Source organism: Pavona decussata, unplaced genomic scaffold (genome assembly GCF_977016875.1).
Source record: "Pavona decussata unplaced genomic scaffold, jaPavDecu1.1 SCAFFOLD_59, whole genome shotgun sequence".
Classification (NCBI taxonomy): Eukaryota; Metazoa; Cnidaria; class Anthozoa; order Scleractinia; family Agariciidae; genus Pavona; species Pavona decussata.
Window position 1 is genome coordinate 2403734 of NW_028145481.1, and position 25593 is coordinate 2429326.

At 37.8% G+C, this 25593-nt stretch overlaps 1 protein-coding gene across 1 annotated transcript; it reads right to left on the reverse strand.

Moving 5' to 3' along the window:
• Nucleotides 1-33: 33 nt before the first annotated feature.
• LOC146479421 (BLOC-2 complex member HPS5-like) lies at nt 34-25422 on the reverse strand. The gene is made up of 31 exons (XM_085111063.1): nt 25270-25422; nt 23499-23609; nt 22738-22799; nt 22382-22436; nt 21970-22101; nt 21582-21730; nt 20763-20795; nt 20433-20523; nt 19906-19988; nt 18747-18824; nt 18348-18439; nt 17653-17792; nt 17406-17522; nt 16277-16887; nt 14561-14619; nt 13587-13613; nt 13396-13475; nt 11691-11962; nt 10286-11262; nt 9716-9839; nt 8436-8621; nt 7564-7689; nt 6481-6600; nt 5401-5513; nt 4796-5084; nt 4549-4624; nt 3990-4037; nt 3795-3852; nt 3643-3676; nt 2577-2656; nt 34-2074 (listed from the first exon to the last, which is right to left on the reverse strand). Exons 1-31 carry the CDS (start codon nt 25387-25389, stop codon nt 1983-1985), a joined length of 4635 nt encoding a protein of 1544 aa, XP_084967189.1. The 5' UTR covers nt 25390-25422; the 3' UTR covers nt 34-1982.
• Between the last annotated feature and the right edge of the window lie 171 nt (nt 25423-25593).

Sequence of the window (25593 nt, forward strand, 5' to 3'; positions counted from 1 at the left end):
GGTGTCTTTTCTGAAATAAAATTTTCATGGACGTTTCGTATCACATTATTTTTAATAGACATTTTATAATCTAAATTGATTTCAAAATATAAACAATTTGTCGTAAATTACTCCTATTTTGTTAACCTCTTCGTTAAAGTGTTCGTTACAACTATATTTCCTTTACTTTCTTTTTTCCTATTTTCAAATGCTGAAAAAAAAATTAAAAGTAAATACGTACGAAAAAGCATTTGAATTTTTCTGTAAAAACGTATCTTAAAAAAATTACTAATTGGCGGACTTTGTCCCCTCCTTTATATACTTTGACGGATTTTTTCTTGATGTGTTTATTTATTATTTTTTTTGGATAATTAATTTACCCACTGCAAAATTCTGTCTCCTTTATTCTCGCAATGGCTTAAATTTACCCAAATTCTTTATCTCGAGTAACAAAACACTGCACAGTTTTGTGAGTAGTGCACTGTATAGTGCTCTACCCACTATGTCATCAGGCATGTAAGCACAGCACTACCCCACATGTACGCGATGCGTACCTATTTTTAACTGCCTGCCAGCCATGCAACCTCGTTCCCAGGGTCCTCTCCTACTCGGGCCACGGGGGCCGAGTAGGAGAGGACCCTGGGAATGAGGTTGCCAGCCAAGCGCTATTATGCGAAGGCGTTTTTTTATTTATTTTTATTTGTTTTCTGGTTTCACCAGTTTAAAACATTTCTCGCTCCCTTAAGTTGAGGCCTCATTCACATCTCCGTCGCGTCTTATACAATTTAAGTTTCAGTGGCTAGATTCTGGGTTGAGAAGTTAGTATCCTATTATTGTATTATTAATAGAGACTTTAAGAAACCACGACGGCAACGAAAACGTCGCTCGAAAACATGAGTTCGCGTTAGTTGTACTACTTTGCAATTATTCCAATTCGTTCAACTTGTACAATGTGGACGAACTATCCAGTGCCAGAACATGTGGGAAAGGCATTCAAGTTGAGACAGAGAATAAAAAAATTACTGTCATGTGGTCACGTTCTCCACAAAACCTTCAATTTGGTTATGTTACGTTGTTGTTTGGCCGAGCACGGCGAAGAAATGTACCGTAATTTACACGTAAAACGCACGTGCAGGGCCTTTGTTTTTCTCATTTTATCCTATCGTTTGTGGCGTTCTCGTTGCTGTCGCCGTAGTAGCTTCTTAATCTCCCCACTTTTTTTATACCTGACCCCACAAGCTTTAAGCTTTAAAATTTTATCGAGTGAAAATAAAGGTTATCTACCCATAAAAGCTATCTATTGTTTCTTAATAATAGACTATCGTTGGAGTATTAAACAACGGATTTTTGTCAAGAAACATACACAGGATACATCTTAACTTGCATAGTCTTCGTGAATCTGACATCAGAAAAGAATCGAATATATACTCTGCTCGACTTTGGGAAGCGAGGTGTAAACCCTGTTAGTAAAGACCAATCCAGTAGATAGGGTTACCGGGTGCTCTGATTCCAAAACCCGGATCTCTTCCTGCAATTCACCTCCCGGTTATGTCCTGGGTCCAGTTGTTTATAGCTCGATTAAGCTAATCATGGATTAACGTGAACCTTAAATCGAGTTTAACTAGTCTACCAATCAGTAAAGATTTTTCCAAAATATTTTTGTCTCTCGTTTCTCTCTTTTGACTTCGTTTGCATTTACCATTAGCTTTCAAAACAATTTTAAACCAGCGAGATGAAAACCTCCGTTAACTTTTAATCGTGGATTAGCGCTAATCGGCTTTCGAAAAACCGGGCCCGCCCCTTCGAGCGCGAGTGTTGTTGTTGTTGTTTTTTAATGCGCAGAAAAAATTGGTTAATTGTGGCTAGCAATCGATTAGTTTGGTGTATATTAAAACAATTAAACACGAGGGACAAAAAGTCCTAGATGTGAATTCCAAGTTGATGCTTATTCTGGATCAACATAGCCGTGCTTTGATCAACCGTTCCCAGCGATGACGTCACTATCACAGTGCACTTGCTCCAATACTGGTCAGGTTTTGTTGAAAACACAGCACACACGCCGCCTCTGGTACGCAGTGTTTGTGAAAAACATGACCTAAAGATCAGAATAGTCTACATTTAAACGGGACAACAAGCATTACGGGACACCGGTACGTGTTCTCGTACCGGAATGTGAATCTCCATCCGTGGTGAACTCGCACGTTATGTTCGTGCCGACAAGAGATTTTGGATCGGTGTCATGTTGATTATAAAGACAGAGGCACAAGAACAAGCTGGGGTGAACTCGCACAGGTTTGAAAGACGTACTGGTATTGTGTAAACACCCCCATTAATACAGTGGAACCTCGATATAACGAACCTCTGTAGAGGAATTTTCTACAAATCTTTGACAAATTTTGTTTGTTGACCCGTCTACACGAGCAAATTTCAGATTACAAAAAAAAAATGATAATAATTAAATTGATCCAAAAAAATTGGCAAATTTGCTTTTACCACTGGCGTGTCAGTTTTTTCAACAAAGCATTTGTCATAAAAAGTTGGGCAAATTAAGAAAAATGTCAAAGAAAATGAACTCGTGTGCATGGGCCTCAACTTACCGCACTCAAACATGAGCAGTCCTTGATTGCTTGTAGAAATTTGTTCACACAGCTTCAAAGAGCAAACCAAACATTCACCGCTTTGAAAAAGAAGAGAGTTAAACGCGTTAGACTTTGAATTCACGCTGTTTGGCACTTTCCAATCTACGATAAACATTTGACCATTTCTTTAATAACTTTCGACCGGGCATCTTTTTTATTTCTCAATCTTCTCAGACAACGCCCCAACTGGGGTGCTTGCAATGCATCCGCTTAGCACGTGCAACTTTGTTTACGTATCATGATTCCAATTGGTTTAAATTTCTCAGCGAACCAATAAACCAACAATCACCGCCTATCTAGATGTGGCTAGAGGCCAAACACGACACCCTGCTTAAAGGCTAACCAGAGCACAGACGATCGTGAGCCACTCAGCTTGTGGGGGACCCTAAGCAGCGACAACGACGACGGCAACGAGCACGACAGAAAACAAAGTTTTAATTAGGAAAAACACTGGCTCTGCGCGTGCGTTATACACTTAGGTACATGTTTTTGCCGTCCTCTGCAAAACAACGACGTGAAATGACCACATTCAAAGGTTATGGGGAACGTGAACGTATGATGATTAATTTTCCTTTCTCTTTCCGAACTTTAAAGCCGCCCCTACGACATTAGCCTGCGAGCGCAGACGTATTTGCGGCTGTCGCTTCTCTCCGGCGGAGAGAAGCGACAACCGGAAATACGTTTGCGTTCGCGGGCTACAACGACGTTAGCTCCTGGATTGTTCGCCACATTACTAAAACGTGTAACAAACTAAATGAATAGAAATCATCGCAAATTTATTCAGAAAACGCGAACGTAATCTTTTAAGTCCTGTTTTTGCTCCCTACTGTTTCTCGCCAAAGACTGAAAAACTATTGTTTTGACCGGACCAGTGGATTGTCATTATGGATGCAAAGGCGTCAGAAAGAGCGTCAAAAGGGAATATCCTACGTGGCACACGAACGTCTCTGCTATGTTATCTACGGTTTGTTAACGGAGTTAATCAATAATGTAAATGAGGAGGACTGTCCTTCTGGTCACTTACTCTGATAGCCGAATGTTTTGTCCCCAGTTGGAAGCTACAGGAAAAGGAAACAATGAACTAAGTCAACACTGATGAAATCACTATAAAGTGAAATAAATAAATAAATAAATAAATAAATAAATAAATAAAAGATAACAAGACTGTAAAGATACCTCCATCCTCAAGACTCCTAAACTGTGACAAGGAATCCAGTTGAGGTTTAATATCCTCCTGTTGAATTCAAAGAGAGATAGTCAACACAAAAACTCTTATACCAGGTTTCTTCCAATTTCCTTTTCAATTAAAGACGAAGACATGAAAAAACTGTGGTATTCGCAAATGAACGAATTTGAGTGATGTTCACTTACCTTGCTTTTTGGACCACAAATTTCCTCTTCTTTACGAAAATTGTTCAACTGAAAGAAAATAGGATCTAATATTAAGAGAATGAAGTTGGCTTCAAGAATTCTTAACATGTACGTTAACGAAAACAATTACAACAACAAAAAAGCGTAACCAATGAATGGAGTTTTTCAGTGAGTGACACAGGCATACTCGGAAAAAGAATTTCCGAATTCTCCTAACAGGAGTCGAACCTAAGACCTTCCGATTACTAGTTCGGATACTCAACCACTGAGCTACAGGAGACTCGTGGGAGCTATAGTGTAGGCCATTAAACTAGGTTCATGGGACAAACCTAATTGTAGCTCCACGAGACTCCTGTAGCTCAGTGGTAGAAAAAGGTCTTAGGTTCGACTCCTGTCTTTTTCCGAATATGTCTGTGTCATTGACTTAAAAAAAATGCATGTATCATTTATTCACCAGGCTTAAAATATACCATCAAGTTTCTCTCAAAGCGTAAATATACGATTGTTTTTTTTTTTTTTTTTTTTTTTTTTTTGGGGGGGGGGGGGGGGGTGTTGTCACCTTTGGAGCCAAGGCGCCACTTCGTTGCGACCACAGATAAGAGTCCAGCTTTTTAAGCAACTCATGAATCAAAGTCCTGAAAAATCAAAAATAACAACTAAATAAATACGAGTCGCTGATGAACCTTCATAACTTCACGCGGAATGGAGTCCGAAACTTCCAACGTTCTCCATACTTTGTAATCAGAGGTTAGTGCGAAGAAACAGCTAACAGTTTTAAGTGTTATAATTCTCAACTGGATATTTACCTTTGTCTTCTCTCGATCACAGCTCCCAGTAAACAGGAGTAGTAGAAATCCGTGGTAAGAAGTGGTGTGTCAAGAGGAAGAGCCTGCAGTAAGTTGACGGTATGTCCAGCGCCCAACCGCTCTAGCATCAGCCTGATCACGTTACTCCACGTCAAATCTGCCAGCCAATCAGAAGCAGCTAACGGTGTGCACTCATGAGGGCTGTCACGTGACTCGCTATCGTGATGATCACGTGATAACAACAATTCCAACAGATGCTTCCATTCATCTAAAGACTTTGGAAGGGGTCCTACGCACGAGAGTGAAAGAAAAACGAAACTAAACTAAACTGCAATTAATCAGGTTTGTCAATGCTTCTTATGGTTTACAAGAAATGTCTTCCTTTTTAAAATCGCTCCTTTAAATCTCGAACCCTTTCTTCTTCCCACCCCTCCCTCCCAAATCCTTGCCCTGTGTTATCGTAAGAGGTGATTCAGATGTTACTTACAACTTTACTTTAACCATTCACGACAGCACGCGACCAACTTCTAAATATCCAGCAAATTTAATGATATTTGAAAGAAATGGTTAACAAGGGCCAGCCAAATGGAAATATGCGTACATACCCCATGAATGAGGATCCTTAATAAGCTTTAAGTCACTCAAGGCCACTACCAAGTTGAGAGCTTCTTTTCTAAGATTGGTTCGGACACAGAGACGGGTCAGACCTGACCAGTAGCTTAATAGAGAAACAAAGTAAATTAAAAAAAAAATAAATAAATGAATAAATAAATATACATATATAAATAAATAATAAACAAAACTTAAAGGGGAAGTATCACGCAAATTTGCTGTCATTTCAAAACCCAAAAATGTGTCTGTCAGCAGAAACAAAGAATAATTGTCAAGTTTGTTATAAATTATCACCCCAGTGCAATAAAACTGTCGATTAATGCCTCTGGCCAGAGACAGAGTAGGCTGGTATGGACTGAAACTTGAAAAATGTTAGGCTAATGTTTTTCAAGTTCTCGCCTTCTTCTGTCCAAAATGCGCTAGAACAGATCACGAGTTGTTCCTTTCAAGAATTGAGTTGATTTCTTTCTTCTCATCATTCTAGAATTATTTGGCAGCAGGTTGAAGGTCTTATTTCATCATTTTAAGCAAAAGATACCAAAAACCCATGATACTTCCCCTTTAAAATGGGAACGTCAGAGGTTCTTCAATGCTCACGCGTGACTATTCTAAACAGTTACAGTCAGTCTACGTCAGGTATGACCTGTATTTCCTACAATGAATTGAACATTCGAATTCCTTTTTGTAATGTCCGCTATTTGAATGGAATGTTAAACATTTCTCTGGAAATCTTTCCGACAAAGATGCATTGACTAAGATTCAAAATACTGGAAAACAATTGTTATTCTTGAAATACTTAATGCTGTAATGTAAAGAAAAATTCATAGCTTTATGCCGTCAATTTACTAGGGAAATTTCTATGGGAACTCTAAACGGCAATCTCGTTGACGGTGTTCAAAATTGACATGTAAATTTCAAAACTCCCCTCAAATTTCAATAATACTGGTCACGCGTGATGGGGATTGACTGTAACAGATTTGCTCTACACTAAAGTTCCACTGAATAAAATACCTTAGCATAATGAATATTTCAGATGCAGAGATCTAAACACAGTGTAATATGTTGTCTCTTACCCATGCTTCCAACACAAATCCATGAAGTGTCCAAGTTCTTTAGGATCCATTTGACACAGAAAATCAATGACCTGCTGCAAATGATCAGCATTTTGCCACTGTACAGTGTGTGAACCAGGTCTACATTGGACAAACAGTGATACAATGTTTACTTGGTACAAGATTCGGAAACAGCCTTGCAAACTGAGTACCTGTTTTCAAGGGAAGGCAGGATGAAGGTAAAAACTAACATATATCGAACGTCATACCTCTCGTACGACACGAAAAATTATGTCAACCAAAGGTTGAAAAGAGTTGAGATCTCAGTTTAAACACGAGTCCTTCCAAGCATAACAAAGATTCTTGCCGTTCAATGAGTTTTGCGATAGATCCCAGGTTGGTTAATGTATATGAGACTTGTATCACTGAGAAAGGTAACACAATGTTGAAATAGTCTATTATAAAAGACATAGATATGGATAAAATAGGATAGCTCGGACGAGTCTTACGCACTCTTAAAGTAAGTCAGTTCACTAGTATACCGATGTTCAGTACTTGTCAATGCTGTTAAACAAAATTGCATTTTCGGTCAAAGTGACTGGATTTTGGTTGGTACATTAATATCAAATGTTTTACAAAAACTGTCAAAATTCCCGCACGCTGATTGTATATAAGAACACAGACAAAAAAAATAACGTCTGATGTAAAGCGCGCGCTTTCTCAACGGAAAATAAAGCCAATTCCGCTCGTACATTTTCCATGTAATATGTCAAATACGACAGGGCGTGTTTCATCAGATATCCAAACACTAAGAAATAGGTTGAAAAAACGAGGCGCAGCCGAGTTTTTTAAAACGACTTCGAGGTGTTTGAATATCTGATGAAACACACTTTCGAGTGTTTGATATGGTTCTCAAATGATCAATAATTCTTGGAGAAATTCAAGGCTAAAGTTTGCAAAATTTTATGGTAATTAGGAACACATATCCAAACCACGGTTACAGTAGTGATTTTCTTTGTTTTCTCTTGATGAATTATTGAGTTGAGAAGTTATTGTAAAAAACAAATAGACGGCCGTTGATTTGTTAAGTAACGCAGAGCTCACCTTGGTTTTCCACAGTGCTGACAGTGAATTCTTTCTCTCGACGTAGCAGAGTCTGCGATGAGCGAGCAGTGAAACCACCATTTAGTAACCCCCATATCTTCACACACCTTGCTAACCGTCTGCTCTCTACAGACAAGAAAAAATAAAGAAACAATTTATTTAATAATATAGCGTATTAAATTATCGTTAATCGGGGGGCCATTGTTCGGAGAAAGCTCATATCCCTATCAGCTACGTCAATCTGAATCTCTAACAATTATTACAAACGAAGACTAGCCTGCGAACTAAGTGTTTCCGTGGGTTTACCGCCGTTAAAATGTTGCAATAAGAATTATATCTTTATCTTTGTTCATCTCCACATATTACATCAAAACAGTTATAATTATTGCCAAAAAATAAATAAATGGATAGTGTAAATGTAACGGAGAAAGGGCAAAAAAAGTTTACCTCTTTTAAAATTGCTTCTTAATTAATACTTGGCCTTAAACATACAAAGATGGTTAAGTTATCGCTTTTGTAAGAGATAATTTTTTTATTATTTTTTTAGAAAAGAAAACGAAAGAAAAAATAAGATTCATCGTATAACATAAACAAACATGCATAGACATAGGACAAAACTGAAACAAGGATGATAACAGCAACATAATTACACTAAGTCTATTTTAATATTGAGAGAGGTACAATTTCAAAAGAGCCAGAGAAATAAGAGAAATATATCGAACACAGTAAGTAGAACATGCATGTTGATATTGGAGATTAATTTTAATTTAAAGAGTTAATGACCATATGGCAGTTGGGCCGACTTTTTTCTCACGTTCAGGAAAAAAGTAAGAAAAGAAAGCGCTTCTTGCACAGACTAAACGAAGACTTACTTGGTGTTTCCAACCTCAGCCCTCCACCTCATCAGTTGCTCCACATAAAACACAAAATCGGCTGAACTAGCCTCCAAACTGTGCGATTTGCTGTGCCGACAAATCTCCATCACTTCCCATGGATGTACATCTGGGAACATTCGAGCGCACGTTAGCATTGTCTCACGACTGTCGTGTTCATACAAGCTGCAAAAAGAACATCGAAAACACTAAGGCTGGTAGTCTAAAATGTCAGCCGTCTCCTCTCCCTACCCCCTGTGGGTTAGGGGGAGGAGGCGGCAGATATTTCAGACTATAAGGCTGGTACAGAATAATTTCCAAAAACAACGACTTCTTAGAAAATATGAAATTTTCATGTGGTTACGAGCATGGTGCAAAGAAAAAAGCCCTTCTGCAGAACTTCCTGTTCGGTTCCTCCTAATACCGAAATATTTTTGTGCGGCTTATGACTGTGCGGGAAAAGCAGATCTTAGTATGGGCTATTGGAATCCAAAAGGAAAATTGGGGTAACCACGCATTTTTCAGAGGTAATTAAGTAACAATAATTCTTTAAAGCGTTACATGCAAAATACGAAGCAAAGTGTGGCATTTTTGCTAAATTTAAACTTAATTATCTCTGAAAAATATCTAATTACCCCTAACTTTGTTTTCGGATTCCAATAACTCTTGTCAAAATCTGCTTTTCCCGCGTAGTTATAAACCGCGCAAACATATCTCTGTTTTAGCAGGCACCGCCGTTAAGAAACCCGAAACCCGAGCTTCTCTGACCATCCCAAGATGCGCAGAACGTATGCGCAGTAGAAAATGCAGGCACCGTCCTTAATGAACTATCACTAAAGAATAACATTAGAGAACCCAGTGACAAAACATTACACTTCATGTTTAGTCTGGTTAAGAATAAAACCATATGTGCGCTGTAGTAGTTTTAATAAAGTACGTAATTATAACTACTACAATCGAATTTCCAAAGTCACAAATGTTATGACTTGCAAACAAAACGTACAATGTTGCTGCTTCAGAAGTACAGGTATAATGTCATATCATTCAGTATCGTTCTAGTTACCAAATTAAATTATTATCTTAGCAGGATTTTCACCGACTTAATAAAAATTAGATGTAAAGGTTAATGTTTATTGTGATTTCAAGCCTAATGAATTATGCGCTTTTAAACTACTGTGTTTGAGAAAGATACCAGTTGCGGTGAAAGGCAACCATTGACACGTCCAATGGCAAAAGGGCGGTTAAAAATCGACCAGGATCAATTTTTAACATCAACTTACCAAGTTAAATGATAAAGCAGAGTGTCAGAGTACAGGTCCATCCCGTCATGCAGCTCGTGCAGTGCTCGGCGGGCATCACCTTCCTTAATGTACTTAGCAATTACGTCATCCGTGGAGACAAGGCCTAGACAACAGGGCAATGATAAGGGTCCTCACAGAAACTGAGTATAAGACCCTCCGCATTATAATACTCTCAGACCACCACACCCACCAAAATACCCCATGCCCAGCTGCTTGCCGATTAACACTTTGAAAAGCCTAAGGGTGATCAAAATCAAATATCTTCTTGTAATATCATGGCTTATTCAACCCCTGAAGTCACGAGAATCAAGGATATGATCAGCTAAGGTGAATTTTCGTGATATTTTAACAACTTCTCCACAGTACTTTTATAAGAAAAGTATGGGGACAAGATAGGAGAATTTGTTCTTTCATATTAGGGGACAAAGGGTTACATAAAGTTGGACAGATCCTATACATAAACTATAAATGCTGGTAGAACTAAACATACCGCGATATTTCAAAACATTTAATGTACATCCCAACTTCGAACAAATGAAAAGCTCTCACCCTCAAGGCAATCCATAAATGTGCTCCACGTTTTCTGTCTGTCTCCCTTGCTCATAAACAGCGTCCGTCTTAATCGCTTGACATCAAAAAGAAAGAAATAGTAAGACAAGAATCTGGAGCGAATGCTATCATTTTTCATCTGCGTGGAGATTTCATCAGTGCCCTCCATACCACTGCTTTTGCAGAATGCAGTTTCATTTTCACACTGCCAGCATACCCGCTCGTAACTTTGAGCCGAATGTAAACTACTTGTAGGATCCTGTGCTGACAAGCAATCTCTGAACGTTTCTTCATGTGAGGAAACACTGTTGTCAGTGGAGTTCTTCACATGCGACGAAGCTTTCGATGGTTCAGTACAGTCACTGCTGATGTCAGGAACTGCAAGTGTCAATGTAGTTTCTATGAAATCTTCGTCTGAAGCCTTCTCGTTTGACCTCTCGTCTTCAACTTCTATGCTGGTTAAACGAAAAGTTGACGAATCATTGTCTAGTATAAATCCATCAGTGTTACCTAAAGGCAACTGAACTTGGTTTGATTCACCAGCTCCCATTGCACCTTCACGTGAAACTGGGACACACTTAGCAAATTCACGGTTCATACTTGTTTCAGAGGTCTTGGATGTAATTTCATTTGAATCGTCTTCACCAACATCAGTAATTTCCTGGCTATCTTGAAGTACAACATCCGGAACTGTCTTGCTGGTAATTTTCGTCTGACTGTGAGCATCTTCTAAGGATTCCAAACCTTCCACCCCATAAACACCACAGTCGAAACACATCTGTGTCAGATAAGAGACATCATGAAATGCCGACCCACTCATAAAACTTTTCAAGCCAATCTCCGTGTTGCTGCCGTTGTTGTTCGTGTTCAACTCGAAGCAACTGTTCGTGGCTTCGTGAAGTTTCGGAATCCAATCCTCAAAAGTTCTGCAAAGGTTTCGGATGCTGAAGAGGACGACTGGATTTTTCACCTCATTCCTGGTAACGAAAGAACGAACATGACATCACAGATCTTCATACGTCTATGCAATATATTAACTTCTCTCTAACACCCTTACTTTTCTACGGAAGATAACACATGAGGACACGAAATTTCTCTTGGTTATTTTACGAGTGACAGCAAATGAACGAGTGAGTTGTCGAGGTAAACACAAAAGAAATAGCTCGTTTGTCCATTGAGTCCAAGCAATGTTTTTTGGTTCACCGCCGAGCAAGGAGAATGGGTCTTAGTTCTACTGTGATGCCAACAAAAAGCGAAAATTTGAAACTTTTACGAGCCATAAAAATTCAAAGAAAAATGCTACGAACAAACTTTTTTCGGACAAGTAATCAGGTCAATTAGGAGTTTTCATTTAGCAAAAGAAAAAAATTGAAGTTAGTTGCACTTTAAGTACATAACAACAAACCGCGTCGTTGTTGAACACTGGATCAGCTCCTCAACTTCTGGAGGGCATTTCATCTTCTGCGTTTCTTCCTCTGTGTCGTCCACTTCTCTCTCTTCAGCTGGCGGAGTGAGAGATGATGATGGAGAAATGGAAGATGTATGTCCTTCATCTAAAGGTAATTTCAGTCTCTTCTTTTTCAACAGTCCTTTGGCTTTTGATAGCATGGAAGGGATTGCAGGAGGCAGTTCAGATTGGACTGGACTCACAGGTTCTGATAAGCGCCTACTCCTTACCTAGATCCAGTGAGTAAGGGCAAAGAAACGGAATTAATTCAGTGAGTTTAAGAAGCAGGCTAGACTGTGAGTAGTGTTACTTTTATCCTCAGGTCACACGCCAAGTGACGGTAAAATTATACAATTTACAGAAGTGAACGAGGAGGGATTGGGGCGTGCGAGGAAAACGTTTCTCGCTGCTTGCGGCTCGCAAGATCTATCGCGCGCGCTACAGAACGTAGGAGAAGAAAGAGACTGCATGCTTGCAGTCTTGAAGAAGGCTAGACGCCATTTCAAGCACTAAGTTAGTTTCTGTATCTGTTTATTCTTGTAATTTTGTGTTATGTAATTCTGTGTTATTTTAGTAGTCATAAAGGACTCGGTTTAAACTAGCGCTCTGCAAAACTAAATGTTCCCGTTTAAATAAACAAATAAATAAATAAAGAAAGAAAGAAAATCTGGAAGAGACACAAACTGATGCCAAGAAGAATGAATAAGAAGATCTCAAATTCAGTGTGTTGCAGGGCAAGTGTCACGGGGACTTTGGCGTTTTGGTGAAAAAATACAGCAATAACTTCATAATTCTACAACAGCACGCGAGAAACAGCTTCTAAGAAGGGAACAAACTATGATCTGTTTTAGCGCAGATTGGAGACGACAATCCGAAAACTTAAAAAAAAGTTAGCGAACCGTTTTTCAAGTTCAAAGAATTCTTCTGCTAGTGCTGGTGGGAGACAGGATGATTATAGCCAACTCGGGGCTATAATATGCGCCTCGTTGGCTATCTATTTAACAAATACATTCCATGTTGCCGTGCGTCTGTTCAGTAATAGATCACAGACGACGTCAAAATGTGGTAAGAACAAATAAGTGGCTGTGTCACTGATGTTCTTACCACAGTTTGACGTCATATGTGATCTATTACTGAAGAAGAAGCAAAGAAGCAAAGAAACAAAAGTTGTTCATGGTGACGTCATCTATGCGTCTGTCCCCCGACAGATCATAAGTGAGAACCAATCAAAACGCGTGTAAAATTCAGCTTATAATATAAAATCTCATATCTAGCGCGCAATCGTGATTGGGGAGCTTTGGCAACGACGATGGCGACGGCAGCAAAAACGTCACTATTTAAATGAGTTCGCATTTTTCCAAACGTGCGTCGCGATTATTCCAACTCGCTTTAAATATCACATGTAGGTGAAATTTCCTAGAGTTGAATTCTTGGAGACAGCACCCAAGTTTAGAAAGAGAAAGGAAAATTCGTCGTGTGTTTACGTCCCCAATAAAATGTCGCATCGGGAAATTCCACGTTGTAGTCGCGCGGTGACGGCAAAGAAATGTACCAAAAAGTGTAATGCACGTGCAGATGTTGTTATTTTGGTTATTAAGCCTATTGCTTTTTTGACGCTGTCGTTGCCGTCGCCGTCGTCGTTGCTAAAGCTCCCAAATCTCACCTCTGTGTCGTCAGTTGGCGAACTTGTCCCGAGAAAAGACGAGCTTCTCCCGTATAGCGTGGTAGCACCCAGAAAGTCTTCTGTAAATTCACACCAGATTAGTGATAAGAAACAGCATGGATTTAACAATATATAAGAATGAAACCACTGGCACTACGAAGCATGTAAGGTGTAAGAAAAAACATTATTACCTTGTTTGACTTGAGGTGAGTCAATATCTGAAAACGAAAAATAATGAAAAATCAGGTCTGATACAGTTCTCCAATCCATACGGCTGGCTGGCAATCCTTTCTGCTTTAGATATAGCATAAGAAACTTGCTGAAGTTATTCTAAGATTTAATAAAATGCCTAACTAAAGGTGATTACTGAATTTTGAGACAAGATTGATTATGAAAAATAGCGACAAAGTTGTGCCGAGTTTCGATGTCCTCATTTTCCATTGTAAGGTCCTTAATTTTATTCATTCAGTTTATCGACTGTTATTTTTAAAGTTTGCGAATGATGCCACGATGACATCAAAACATGGCGAGACTTTTTCCGCTATTTTTCATCATTATAAAGGTGATTGTCAGACAAACTACGGGTCGGAGCTTAGCCGGTTTCTGTAGCATAGAGCAACTAAGAGTTTTGTTTCTCCCTTGCCCTGGATGGGATGCTGGTCCGTCATATGGTTACCCACAGCAGTATGTCCCCGGTACCCGTTTGTAGCGCTCTCCACATTATGCTGGCATAATTTTGAGTATATTAGTGAGGGAAAAGAATTGAGCATTATGCTGGAAAAATAGTACAGAGTTTCTTCTACTCTTTGTGCTCTAGAAGAAAAGAAATCAAAATGAAATGTCAGAGAAACGGAGTATACCAAAACCAAAGGATCCCTACACCACATTCCAAGAGCAGGACCGGGTATAAATTTAGTTACAAATTCAGTGTCTTCAACTGCTTCCTCGAATGATTTTAGGTTTAAAATGACCCTTGTGTTTGACGTGTATTCTGTGCAACCTGTATTAAGCGGTCACTTAGCCATTTCCCGAGGGTGACCGCCTAATACAGGTTCGACTGTAGTTCCTATCGTAACTTGGTTTGACTTCATATACTGGCAAGTATAACTGTAACAGTGGTCATGAAGATAGGAAGTGTTAAAGGTTTAAATCAGACTCTACCTACCAACAGTCACCACTTTTTTCTTTCTTTTCCTTTTGTCTTTCAAAATTAACTTTTCCTTTCTGAAAACAAGTGCGAAAACATACAGTCAAGAAAATGTTCACCCCATATTATTATATCTCTCCGTTAGTTCGCGCGGTGTGATTGGTCAATTTTGCGGGTCGTATTTCACTGTACTACACGCTAAATTTGAAAGTTTCCTTTCCCGCGCGCCCGATTAACCTCAGAGATACAAATAAATATCTCACTAACCTCGTTTTCTCGGTCCTTACTGTAAGTTACAGATCCTCGTTTTTTCCCGTTGATTTACGGACCTCGAACTCGGTTAGTAAGAGGTATTTATTTTACAGGAAAATTAACATGGATCCAAAAACAATTGTAATTTCTACAACTGCAATTATCGTTATTTGTTCTAAAAGTTTTGGATAGGGGTATCAAATCTGAGTTTGCTCCTAGCACGAGTCAAGTTCGAGTCAGGTTTCCGTTTCTTCTGTCTTCTTCTACCCTTTGCTTCATTTTTGTCTTGATCAAAGGCTGTGATTGTGATTCTTGCTCTCATAATGATGTGCCAACTGATGTTCGAAGCATTATCGTCAACACGATCGCGAGAATTCATTGTTGGTAACAAATTAACCCAAGTCCTCATTCATTCTCGCCATCTATAATTTTCCTGAAAGATTTTGTCCAATGTTGTTGGTAACTAAAGCTTCAGTCACTATGCCTTGTGAAACCCACGTGTTGGGAAATTTAAAAATTCCCATTGCCTTCTGCATTTTGGCCGCGAAGGATACAGATTCTATTCTATGTTATCCTGGGCGTCCTGTGGATGCAACAACATGGCGCTTGAGTCAGGCAGGTAATACTTCATCACCGTCCGTTTTCTCGGTCGTGGAAATGGGATCTCTGTTTCAGATGTATGCAACTACAGGTCTATATCCCTTAATCTTTCTAGGAAATTTATGAACACTAACGGTTGTCGTATATCTTTCCACAGCAGCAGTGAATCAAAGCGGTTAAATGGCTCTAACGATCGATATTAAAACGAAAAATGTTGCAAACCCGAAAGTTAATTTTTTTTCCGTTTACAACAAGCACATCATTATATAAGAGGAGGAGGAGAAGAAGAATAAAAACAAGAAGAAGAAAGAGAAAAAAGAAAAGTTGGACCCTGACTCGAACCTGGCTCGTGACTCGAACTTGACTCGGGCTCGAGCTTGACTCGTGTTACGAGTAAACTCTAAAAATAAAAGTTGGACCCTGACTCGAACTTGGCTCGTGACTCCAACTTGACTCGGGCTCGAGCTTGACTCGTGTTACGAGTAAACTCTAAAAATAAAAGTTGGACCCTGACTCGAACTTGGCTCGTGACTCCAACTTGACTCGGGCTCGAGCTTGACTCGTGTTACGAGTAAACTCTAAAAATAAAAGTTGGACCCTGACTCGAACTTGGCTCGTGACTCCAACTTGACTCGGGCTCGAGCTTGAATCGTGCTACAAGTAACTCCTTGAAAACATGTACTTTGTTTAGGATTTTTTAGGTTAACTCGTGCTTTATCACAATGGCATTTCTCAGCAGTCATTTCAGTATATAAGGGACGAAATGCCTTTGGAATAAACAATGCATTCTTTCACAATGCATGTGAAAATGTCCCATTAATTCCTTTATTTCAAGCTTTCATTTCAAGTCACCATAAAACAACTGATATTATTTGTACTCACTTCTCTGACGCTTCCTCTTCAACAGTTCCACCTTCATTCCCAGACTGCCTCGATTCACTGTCGTCAGAGTGACACGGACTATGTTCAAGAGTTTTCTTCCCCAAAACTGGACTTTGCTCTTCCATGATTGCTTCTTGGACAGCATCCACTCCTTCAGCAGGTTGTCCTGCTTCGGCATCAGAGCTGCTTCTAATCTGAGACCCAGTAATTTCCTGGTGTTGATCTTCAGTGCTGTCGGCAGATCTGCCAGTTCTTGGGCCGTCAGCAGACTGTGATCTCTTCAGTTTGCTTATTCCCTTTTGACGCTCGGCTGTAAATTTCTTAGCTGCTGCGGCAGCCGACATCAACATGCCCTCAAAAGAAATATCTCCACTCCACTGTTTCTTAAGCTTCTTAGGCAGACTTTCATCGCCATGGTGATCCCCCATATCTCTTACGCCCGACGATGATACACTTATGTCCAGTTCATCAGTGAAGGCATCACTGCACATGCTCAGCGTGTCAGGGCTGTCAGTCATGCTGAGGTTTTCATGGAAACTTGGTAGATTGTCACTCGCTTCTGTTGCTGGCTCCATATCACCTTCAAGCTCTTCAAGTCCTAGAATAACTTCCTGGGAGTGAAAGAAATTAGAACTCTACTTCTCAAACTCATTAGTAATTTAAAAGCCGAAGACAAAGGAAATCATGCACCGTGACGTGTTTGGATATCTGATGAAAAACTCTTCGTTTTTGCATCCTTAATTTCTCCTTCAAAATCAGTTTTTTCTTTTTTTTTTGAGAAGTTATATCAAACACTCGCCACAGTGTTTCACTGCAATATAAAAAACCTCGAAGTTCGCCAAAAATACTCCATTCCTTTTGATTCTGTCAGCGAAGTCCTAAAGTGTGACCATTCAAATGAAAGCTACTGAGCAATACTTTCCTCGGTTAGTGTATGGTGGTACTACTTTTTTAATCAGCTGATGAAATGCTGAAGTGTGAACATTCAACAGCTTTCAATTTTTGAAAGCTGTTGAGCTGTACCTTCCTGTGGTGTTGTTTGTGCAGGTGTTTCTAACGCTTGAGTCTGAGATAAGATACCAAGTACAGCTTTCCTGTGGTGCTGTTAATAAATTATCATTTCAGTTACCTGATCATCGGCATCATTCTCTTCACATAAACCTTCTCTAAGATTTGCAACCAAAGAAACAGGAACCAGATCTCTTGCTGAGCCAGGAATAATGTATTGTCTGCAGTCCAACAGCACCTACAATCAAATTTCAACAAAACTACAACTTAGCTAACAGCATACATGTAACTATGTAACAGTTTGAAGTGAGACTTATAAAACTGAGCAAGAAAGATGTCATGTCTGTCTTGTTGACGAATTTACTCACTGTTCGACATTGCTTGGCTTCTCCCATTTCATGCAGTTTTGCCACACACTCCTTGACAGAGAGAAGACCAAACCATTTCACACAGCCTTCAGCATCATATACATACAGCTCCTTCCCAACACAGCAGACATCCAGGACCTCTGAGAAAACAAATTTAAAACTGACTTGGTGAACTGATGGTGAACTGTAATTGAAGGGCTAAGAGCGTGACCGACCTAAGCGACTTTTCAGATTGCTTTAGCTCAGATTCACCAGAATTTTTGCATGCGGCCTTGCATTCCTTTAGGAAGTATTGCTCCAATGTTTTGTCCGCTGGTTTGTTTATGGGCAAGATTTTCGTTTTTATCACATAATTTCATCTCTCTACAGTTAAATGTTTATTTTAAAATGGGCATCAGCAAAGGAAACATCAAATTCCTGTTGGGTGGAGGGAACTCTGTGATGCACTAACATCCCACAATACCGAGACGGGAGAAAGCATGCTCGTGCTCGTAGCTGCTTCAAGCAACGGAAATCCAAATGTGCACCAGCCCCAGTGAGCCAGGATCAGCAACCTTACACCATAACAGTAACAGGAACTTAGACGTACTTGTAATACACTAATGATATCTGACCTCCTGAGGCACTCACAGTACTTAAAAATATGAAAGAAAACCAATCAATAAGAGATGTAAGAGTTTTCCAATTTTTTTTACCCGAGTCTAAGCTGTACCAGGCCACCAACTGTCCCAAGATAGGATCCATAATGTACAGTGATGTTCCATGCCATGTCACTAAGAACCGTTCCCTATCAAAACAGATTTAACAAAATAAGTCAATACTACTGTATATAATTATACAGTTATTGCTGCAATAGTTATTACTTCACTGATACATATTTGTGAATAACTTACATTAACTTGCAGGTATAGGAGTAAAGCCAAGCAATTTATTAATTACATATATTTATTAAATGCCTATAACACAACAAAGTAGCAATTGTTAACAAAAACATTAAAAATATACATGTATATAAAATAAATAAAATTAAATAAATAATATATTAATCAAAACACATTGAAAAATTAATATATTTTTAATAACATATTAAATACCTGACAAGCAATAACTTGGCAAAATTGACAGATTGTGGAGGAAAATCCCCCTCTGCTACAGGCTGGATAGCAGTGCGCCTGCAAAGAGACATACTAACAAGCTAGCATGCAAATAATATTATAGGTCACACTGAGTTTTTAATTAAAAGGGATTTGCTGAAGCAAAGACATGCAAAAATTACAGAGAGATTTAAGGCTCGACGTTTCGAGATGCTATTCATACGCAAACTGAAACCAGAACTGAACGTGCAAACTGATTCAAGTCGGGCTAAAGTATTTGTTTAACCATCTATTAATATGTTAATTTTCAGCTCTAGCCTATTTAAATATCCGCGTTCACAAACTGATTTTTTCTCTTGATAATGGAGTCAAGATAACTCCGAAACGTCGAGTCTTAAATCTCTCTGTGATTTTTGCACACTGAGTTTAAGTTAAATAATACTTTGTCATGTAATATAATACAGTCTACAGTCCTTACATAACTGGAGAATAAAAAATTGGCGGAAACAAAATTCCCATTTGATACTAAGATTACTCTCCAATATCAAAACTTTAAGACAATACTTGTACTAAAAAAATTAAAAAAATTGTTTATAATGCAATGAAAAAGTTTAAAAAAATGAAAATCATTCACAATGCAACAAAGGAACCAATCAAAATATGTACTGCATAACAATGTTCACAACTCAGCTGAAGTAATCTAAAAGTCAAAGTCAGAGAAGTTTTGTAACAGTTCAAAGAAGATGCTCACATAATGTTTGATCGAATGTTATTCCAGTTTAATTATACAGCTTTAGAAATGAAAATTAAAAAATGTTCATTCACGCTTTATTTGGCTTAATTTAAAAGTCATGATAACTCTTACAGGTTTTAGCTGAAACATGAAAATCAAAGAACTAAATAGGGTCTATATCACAATGCCCGAAATTGTACAATATTGTACATCTGCACCAAACAGAAGAACAAAGGAATTTTAGCCACTTTATTTCCTCTGACTAGCCTTTCTTTGGCTCATAATGTTTTGTCCAACTCGCAAGTAAGTCAAAAACCTCATCTTTGAATCAACTCAATGTACCCATCAAGAGAGGAACGCTTTGCTCGCGCAGGTTTCTTTAAAATAGCAAGTCATAAACTCATAAACAGCTAAGATGTAACTCACCCGCATCCCAGTATTGTGACTGGAGCAGTTCCTAACAGCTTCTTATACTGCTGAGTCGACATGACTTGGCCATCAATACTGGCCTGTAATAAACAGAGGACAATGTAAATGGGTGGGGTGGTATGGGAAGGAGTAAAAGGCAGAAGGGGTTAAGATATAATAATACTAATGTATATAAGGTGTAAATAAGGGATGACAATAGTTATAACTGTCAGTAATAACAACTTTTATTGGTTGTCGTGTACTGAGTTATGACGACCAACACACCTTCCCTGTTTTATAACCCCGCCCCAACAAATTTCAGTGGTACAGTGTACCTGTGGACAAGTTAGACATAAAATATCCAAATGTTATTTAAACCAAGAACACTTAAAGAGAATCTGTTTTGATACACCTATTTATCTGACAAATACAAGGATAATAGTAATGGATAATAACAAGGATAATAATAAGGTTAGCCAGGATGTTTTGTCACTATTACATTGTACAAGTCATATTTTCCTGAGCAAGCTAATCAGTGTACTCACCTCCCACAATCTTGATCCAGGACGGGCTGAATAAATGGCTGGGCTATCTGACATGTTCTCTTTGAAAAAACAACTTCCATATAAACCATCCCTGCAACATAAGCTCAATGTCTGTCACTTATCACCCTGGCTATACGTGTAAACTATATAGTTATACACATTCAAAGCACAGCAGCGTCACATGCCAATATAAAGAGTTTGATAAATTATAATAACATTATCTTGAATGATCACACTCTAGTTTCCTGTACACATAAGATAAAAAGAGCTACTGTACATGGAGTAGCCTCACTGAAGACATTTGAAATTAAAACTAATAACATCACACACCTCAACTTTACGCCAACAGGCACACAATCCAAACTAAAAATAAACAAGAATAACTATTAATGCAGTGAAATGACAAAACTTCTGTAACATTGGAAAACAATAAGCAACAAATTAGAAAGAAAAGTAGACCAGAAAAAGGAAAATTGAAGTGAAAAAATTATGAACTTTCAAACAAATGACCTTTCAGTGTGTACCTTGGCCTAAATAAAGAGCACGTGTGTACTTCCCTTTATTTAATCCAACACCCTCTTAACCTTGCTCTTCCTAGCTCACATCAATATGTAAATGTATTATATAATTTTTCCGTGTTATTGTAAAAAACAAATCAGCAGTAATTTTGTATGGGTAGACCATAAAATAAAGCCATAAAAATGCTCAAAACTTGGCAGTGAAACCACTCACCTGAGGCTTGTGGTTCCACTTGAGTTTTGATCATTTTATGGTTTTTAAGAGTATAAACCATAGATTAAATTAAAACTACCATTTGATTTGTTAATGTCATGTTCATGTAAACTTGTCACCTATAAATATAGTTTCTTCAGCAGAACTTTTAAAGACTGGAATGCTCTTCCTACTGAATAAATTGAATTGGAAACTGTTGCAGCCTTCAAATCAGCCCTGGCTGCCCACTTTTTATTTCACCTACACAAGTCATGTAACTCGTGCCTACTATTTTTTTACTTGACAGCTGCACTACACTTGTATTTGTGCGATGGGACACCTTTGCTTATTATGATAAATAAATGAATGCATCAAAAATTATGTAAGGCTGTTTCCCAGTAATCCCTGTGACAAGACTACTGAGAAAAAAAAACAAACCTTTTAAGATCCACAACAGCACACTTGGTCATAGTTGATACAAGAAGTTTATCACTAACACAGTCTAACTGGACAATAGCAGTGTGCGCCTTGGCTACAATGCCAGTACTATGAAGCAGAGGTAAGCCTTTGTTTACAGAGTGAGGAAGCTGAAAAATAATTCATTCAATACAATTAAGTAAATGCTTTACTTAAATATATATGTGACTGATACTGTAGTTTCTGGTAATGAAGTATTCTAAACAACAAATCAAAAAGATCAATAAATAAATGTAAACCAGACTTGTGATCAAATAAACAAGAAGCAATATTATTATTTAATTAATAATTATTTAACTTTGGTTTACAAAAAAGAAAAGAAAAGAAATAATTGTGTAAATATAAATACCTTGTTTGTTTGTGGAACTTGTATAACACTGACCACACCCTTCATGTCACCAGCAAAAACACGCCCCTCGTCGTCATCCCACCACAGGGCACTAACAGTGGTATTTTTGTGTTCTTCTGAACGCCGAATAAGCTATAACAAAGGAAATAATAGACATGTAACATTAAAATTTTTCACGTGAGGCACGTAGCAAGATCCTATAAGATCATTCAAGATCATTTAGAATTTATTTTCAAAATAAAGATCCAAGAAGAATAATTGCTCATTACCACAAGATACTAAGAGATTGTCAACTACATGTGTCTTCCAAAGTTTTTAATGGAGAGATTGAAGGAAAAAATTAAGGCACGGAATCAGCTGCTTATTAATGTTATAAATTTTAGTTTTAAAACAAATGACTGTAGTATCTTACCTTTGGTTTCTCTCTGTGTCTTGAGCTAACTTCCCACACTAGCACAATTCCAAGGCTAATAAAAATATATTAATAAACTATTGATTAGGTAAGCAGTAAACCCAGCACAGAGATTGGAGGGTTTGGGATGTAACCACCTTACATCAAATTTGGGCATTGCCATAAGGAGTAATACTCACATCCCTTCAAATAAAATAGTTAATGAAATTTATGAAATGATAAATTCATTTTACATTCATGAATTTTTCTATATGAAGATACCTTTAGTTAAATATCTATTATACTATAAATTTCAGTCACTGCGATGAAATTTTTGTGTATAAAATAATGTCACTTGAGTCAAGAACAAAATTTACCTTGTTGCCACAGCTAAAAGACTGCGGCGTTGAGCAAAGCAAACTGCATGAATGGGACCATCCTGCAAGATAACAATTTTACATGAATTAAAATTAAATCTACTTACTTTTTAATAGATAGTATTTTCAATATTAATATTTTACCCTTTCACTCCCATTATCTGAATGTTACAATAAATTCTCCTGACTGACTGCAATATGTTTCTTTTTAAAGTTAGTTCACAGAATTTGCTGTTACATCAAACAATATCACCTCTAGAGTTCATGATTTTCTTTGTTCTCATCACCTGTCTGGTTGATAATGTATTAACTGATAATATTATTATTATTGATGTTAAACAGCCCAGGTCAATTGACAATTTTAAAACAGATGCATTTTTAATCTTAAGTGTTATTCTATTCTATTTTATTATTTTATTGAACTTTTAGACTTTTGGATTTTGAGTACTCTTTAATGTGTCAAATATTTTAATTAATGATAATTGTTAAAATTTTTAAATTATAATTATTATAATTATTAATTTATTTCAGGACCTCCCTGAAAACCACCATGGTGAGAGAAGCCTCCTGACTAATTATATATATTATTATATTTATTATTATTATTATCATTATTATTATTAATAATTATTATTATATTATTATTATTATAATTTTTTATAAAAATCAGCATATTAATAAAAAAGATGATTGTGTATCAAAATGACATAGAATGTAACTTTAGGCATTGTAAAAACACACAGACATCAGCACAGCCATACCTTGTTGCTTATAAACCTGGAATGTTTCAGAGTCTGCCTGTCAAACACATAAAGACCTCCAGTGCTGGAACCCATGGCCACATATTTCTTGGAAGCTGTCATGCAAGTGTACTGAACAAAAACATGTACAAAGACCATCACTACCCCAGGGAATGTCTATTATCAAAATGGTGCTAAAAAGTCTTCCCTGGCTGCGGTATAATGTACACACAAGGATTTCATCTACAGAGGACAACAAACTATCATGATTACTGCACCTTTCAATAACATGTGAACTCTGAAGTTCAAGATTTAAAACCAACCATTGCATTTTTCCACCACTGTCAATAAGCTCAGTACACCTCTTAGAAAACTAAGATGTTTGGCTCACGGGTTCAAAAGGTCACATTCAGGCTTTGCGATTGGTGGATTATGATCCACTTTGTTGGTTTCTGTATTTTTGCAGTCAGTCAGTTGTCTTCATAATAATATTATTAGCTGGCTTTAGAAGCTGAGTTTGCACATTTTTGAAAGGCACAAGTAAGTTATACTCTCATTTTCATTCACTTAATGTCACACATACCATGATGATTCAATTTAACACCCTCCTTCCAAAAAATGCCTCCTTTATAATAAACATTCCCCTTGTGTATCAGTTTGGTTTATAAGTGCCCCTGTTGCATAAGCATTCCAATTCTGATAAATGCCCATCCCTGATTCCAATAATAAGTGCCCCCAGCAGTATGCTATCACACCGAATGACATCATAAGAAAAACCACTTTCATTTACTACATTCCTTTGTTATGAATTCTATTCTATTATATTCTATATTTTTATTCTCTTCTATCCTATTCAGATAGATTCCAGCTACAGGTTTGATCCTGTGAACAAGGGTTGCATGGTACAGGTTCCAGAAAATATCCATACCCACCCCAATGAAGGTGATAATAAATTGGAAATCGTAAGTGGGATGGAATCTCAAAAAGCCAAAATTTTAAAGGGAAAATATAAAGCTCAACTGGAAATTCCCCCAGGGAGGTGGGGGGTGATATGGATATTATCTGGAACCACACATTGCTATAAAAAGTTAGAACACATTCAAGAAACAGTAGTGCAGACAAAACTTGTTAAATGGTCCAAAATGGAAAGCCTGTAGAGTATGGCAGAACTCAATGAGATCTTATGGGTGCATTGGCATTTTCTGAAAACTCACACATGCACTTACCATGCTCTGAAGACTGGTAAAATGAGCTGATTAATAACTCTTATAAATGCATTAGTCAATGGCCATTGAGACTTATTTGAGAGGTAGTATTGACTGAATAACTTTCATTAGAATATTATTTTGAAGGTAATTAAGCCCAGGAACAAAGAAATCAATTTTCTTTTTTAGCTGTATCGCAGGACATTTGAACAGCTCATGCGGCATTTGCCAGTTTGTTTTGAAAAAATCTTAATGGCTGGGGGTCAGCCCAGGGGTGGGGTATGAGCACTGCTGAAAATGACTGTAAATAAATTGGAGCGTTTCTGTACAGACATGGGGTGGGTGTGCATATATCCCCGGCCCCGACCACAAAATGCTGAGGTTGACTGGTTGAGTATCAACATGCACGCACTTGATCGTATGAAAACATCCCTGAAACATTATATATTAAAAGCCTTTGCTTCATTTCCACCTTTATTATTTTACAAATAGCTTGCTAAACCTTGAACTTCGCAGATCAGCTGACTTAAAATTCACTCGACAGTCATACAGCGCTGAAAAGAGGAAACATTAACAGCATCACACACCTTTATTCTTGGATAAGACTTTATAGGTGTGCAGAGGTCCTCCATGAACCCCATCTCAGTCAACAAAACCCCATATTCACCAACAACAGAACTCCACCGAACAACTTCATCGAGCGCCATTTTTGTTTAGGCCGTCCTGGATAGCCTGGTACTACTATTTTCGGGTAAAGTTCGGAAGTTCGCAAAATTCGGAACATTTTCGGAAAAGTGTCGGCATCACTCGGAAAAGGCCGACCTTTGAAAAATAAGTAAAGAGCATGTATATTTATGGTCTTATTTTTGTGTGTTTTATAAATTAATTTGCTAAAAGAGAAATAAAAGTAA

Coding starts and splice junctions, on each gene's coding strand:
- LOC146479421 (XM_085111063.1), bottom strand. CDS start 25,389: ATGGCGCTCGATGAAGTTGTTCGGTGGAGTTCTGTTGTTGGTGAATAT. Junction 21,731..21,969: donor AAGTTCCACAAACAAACAAG/GTATTTATATTT, acceptor ATTATTTTTCAG/CTTCCTCACTCTGTAAACAA. Junction 7,690..8,435: donor GCTGAGGTTGGAAACACCAA/GTAAGTCTTCGT, acceptor TCTTGTCTGTAG/AGAGCAGACGGTTAGCAAGG.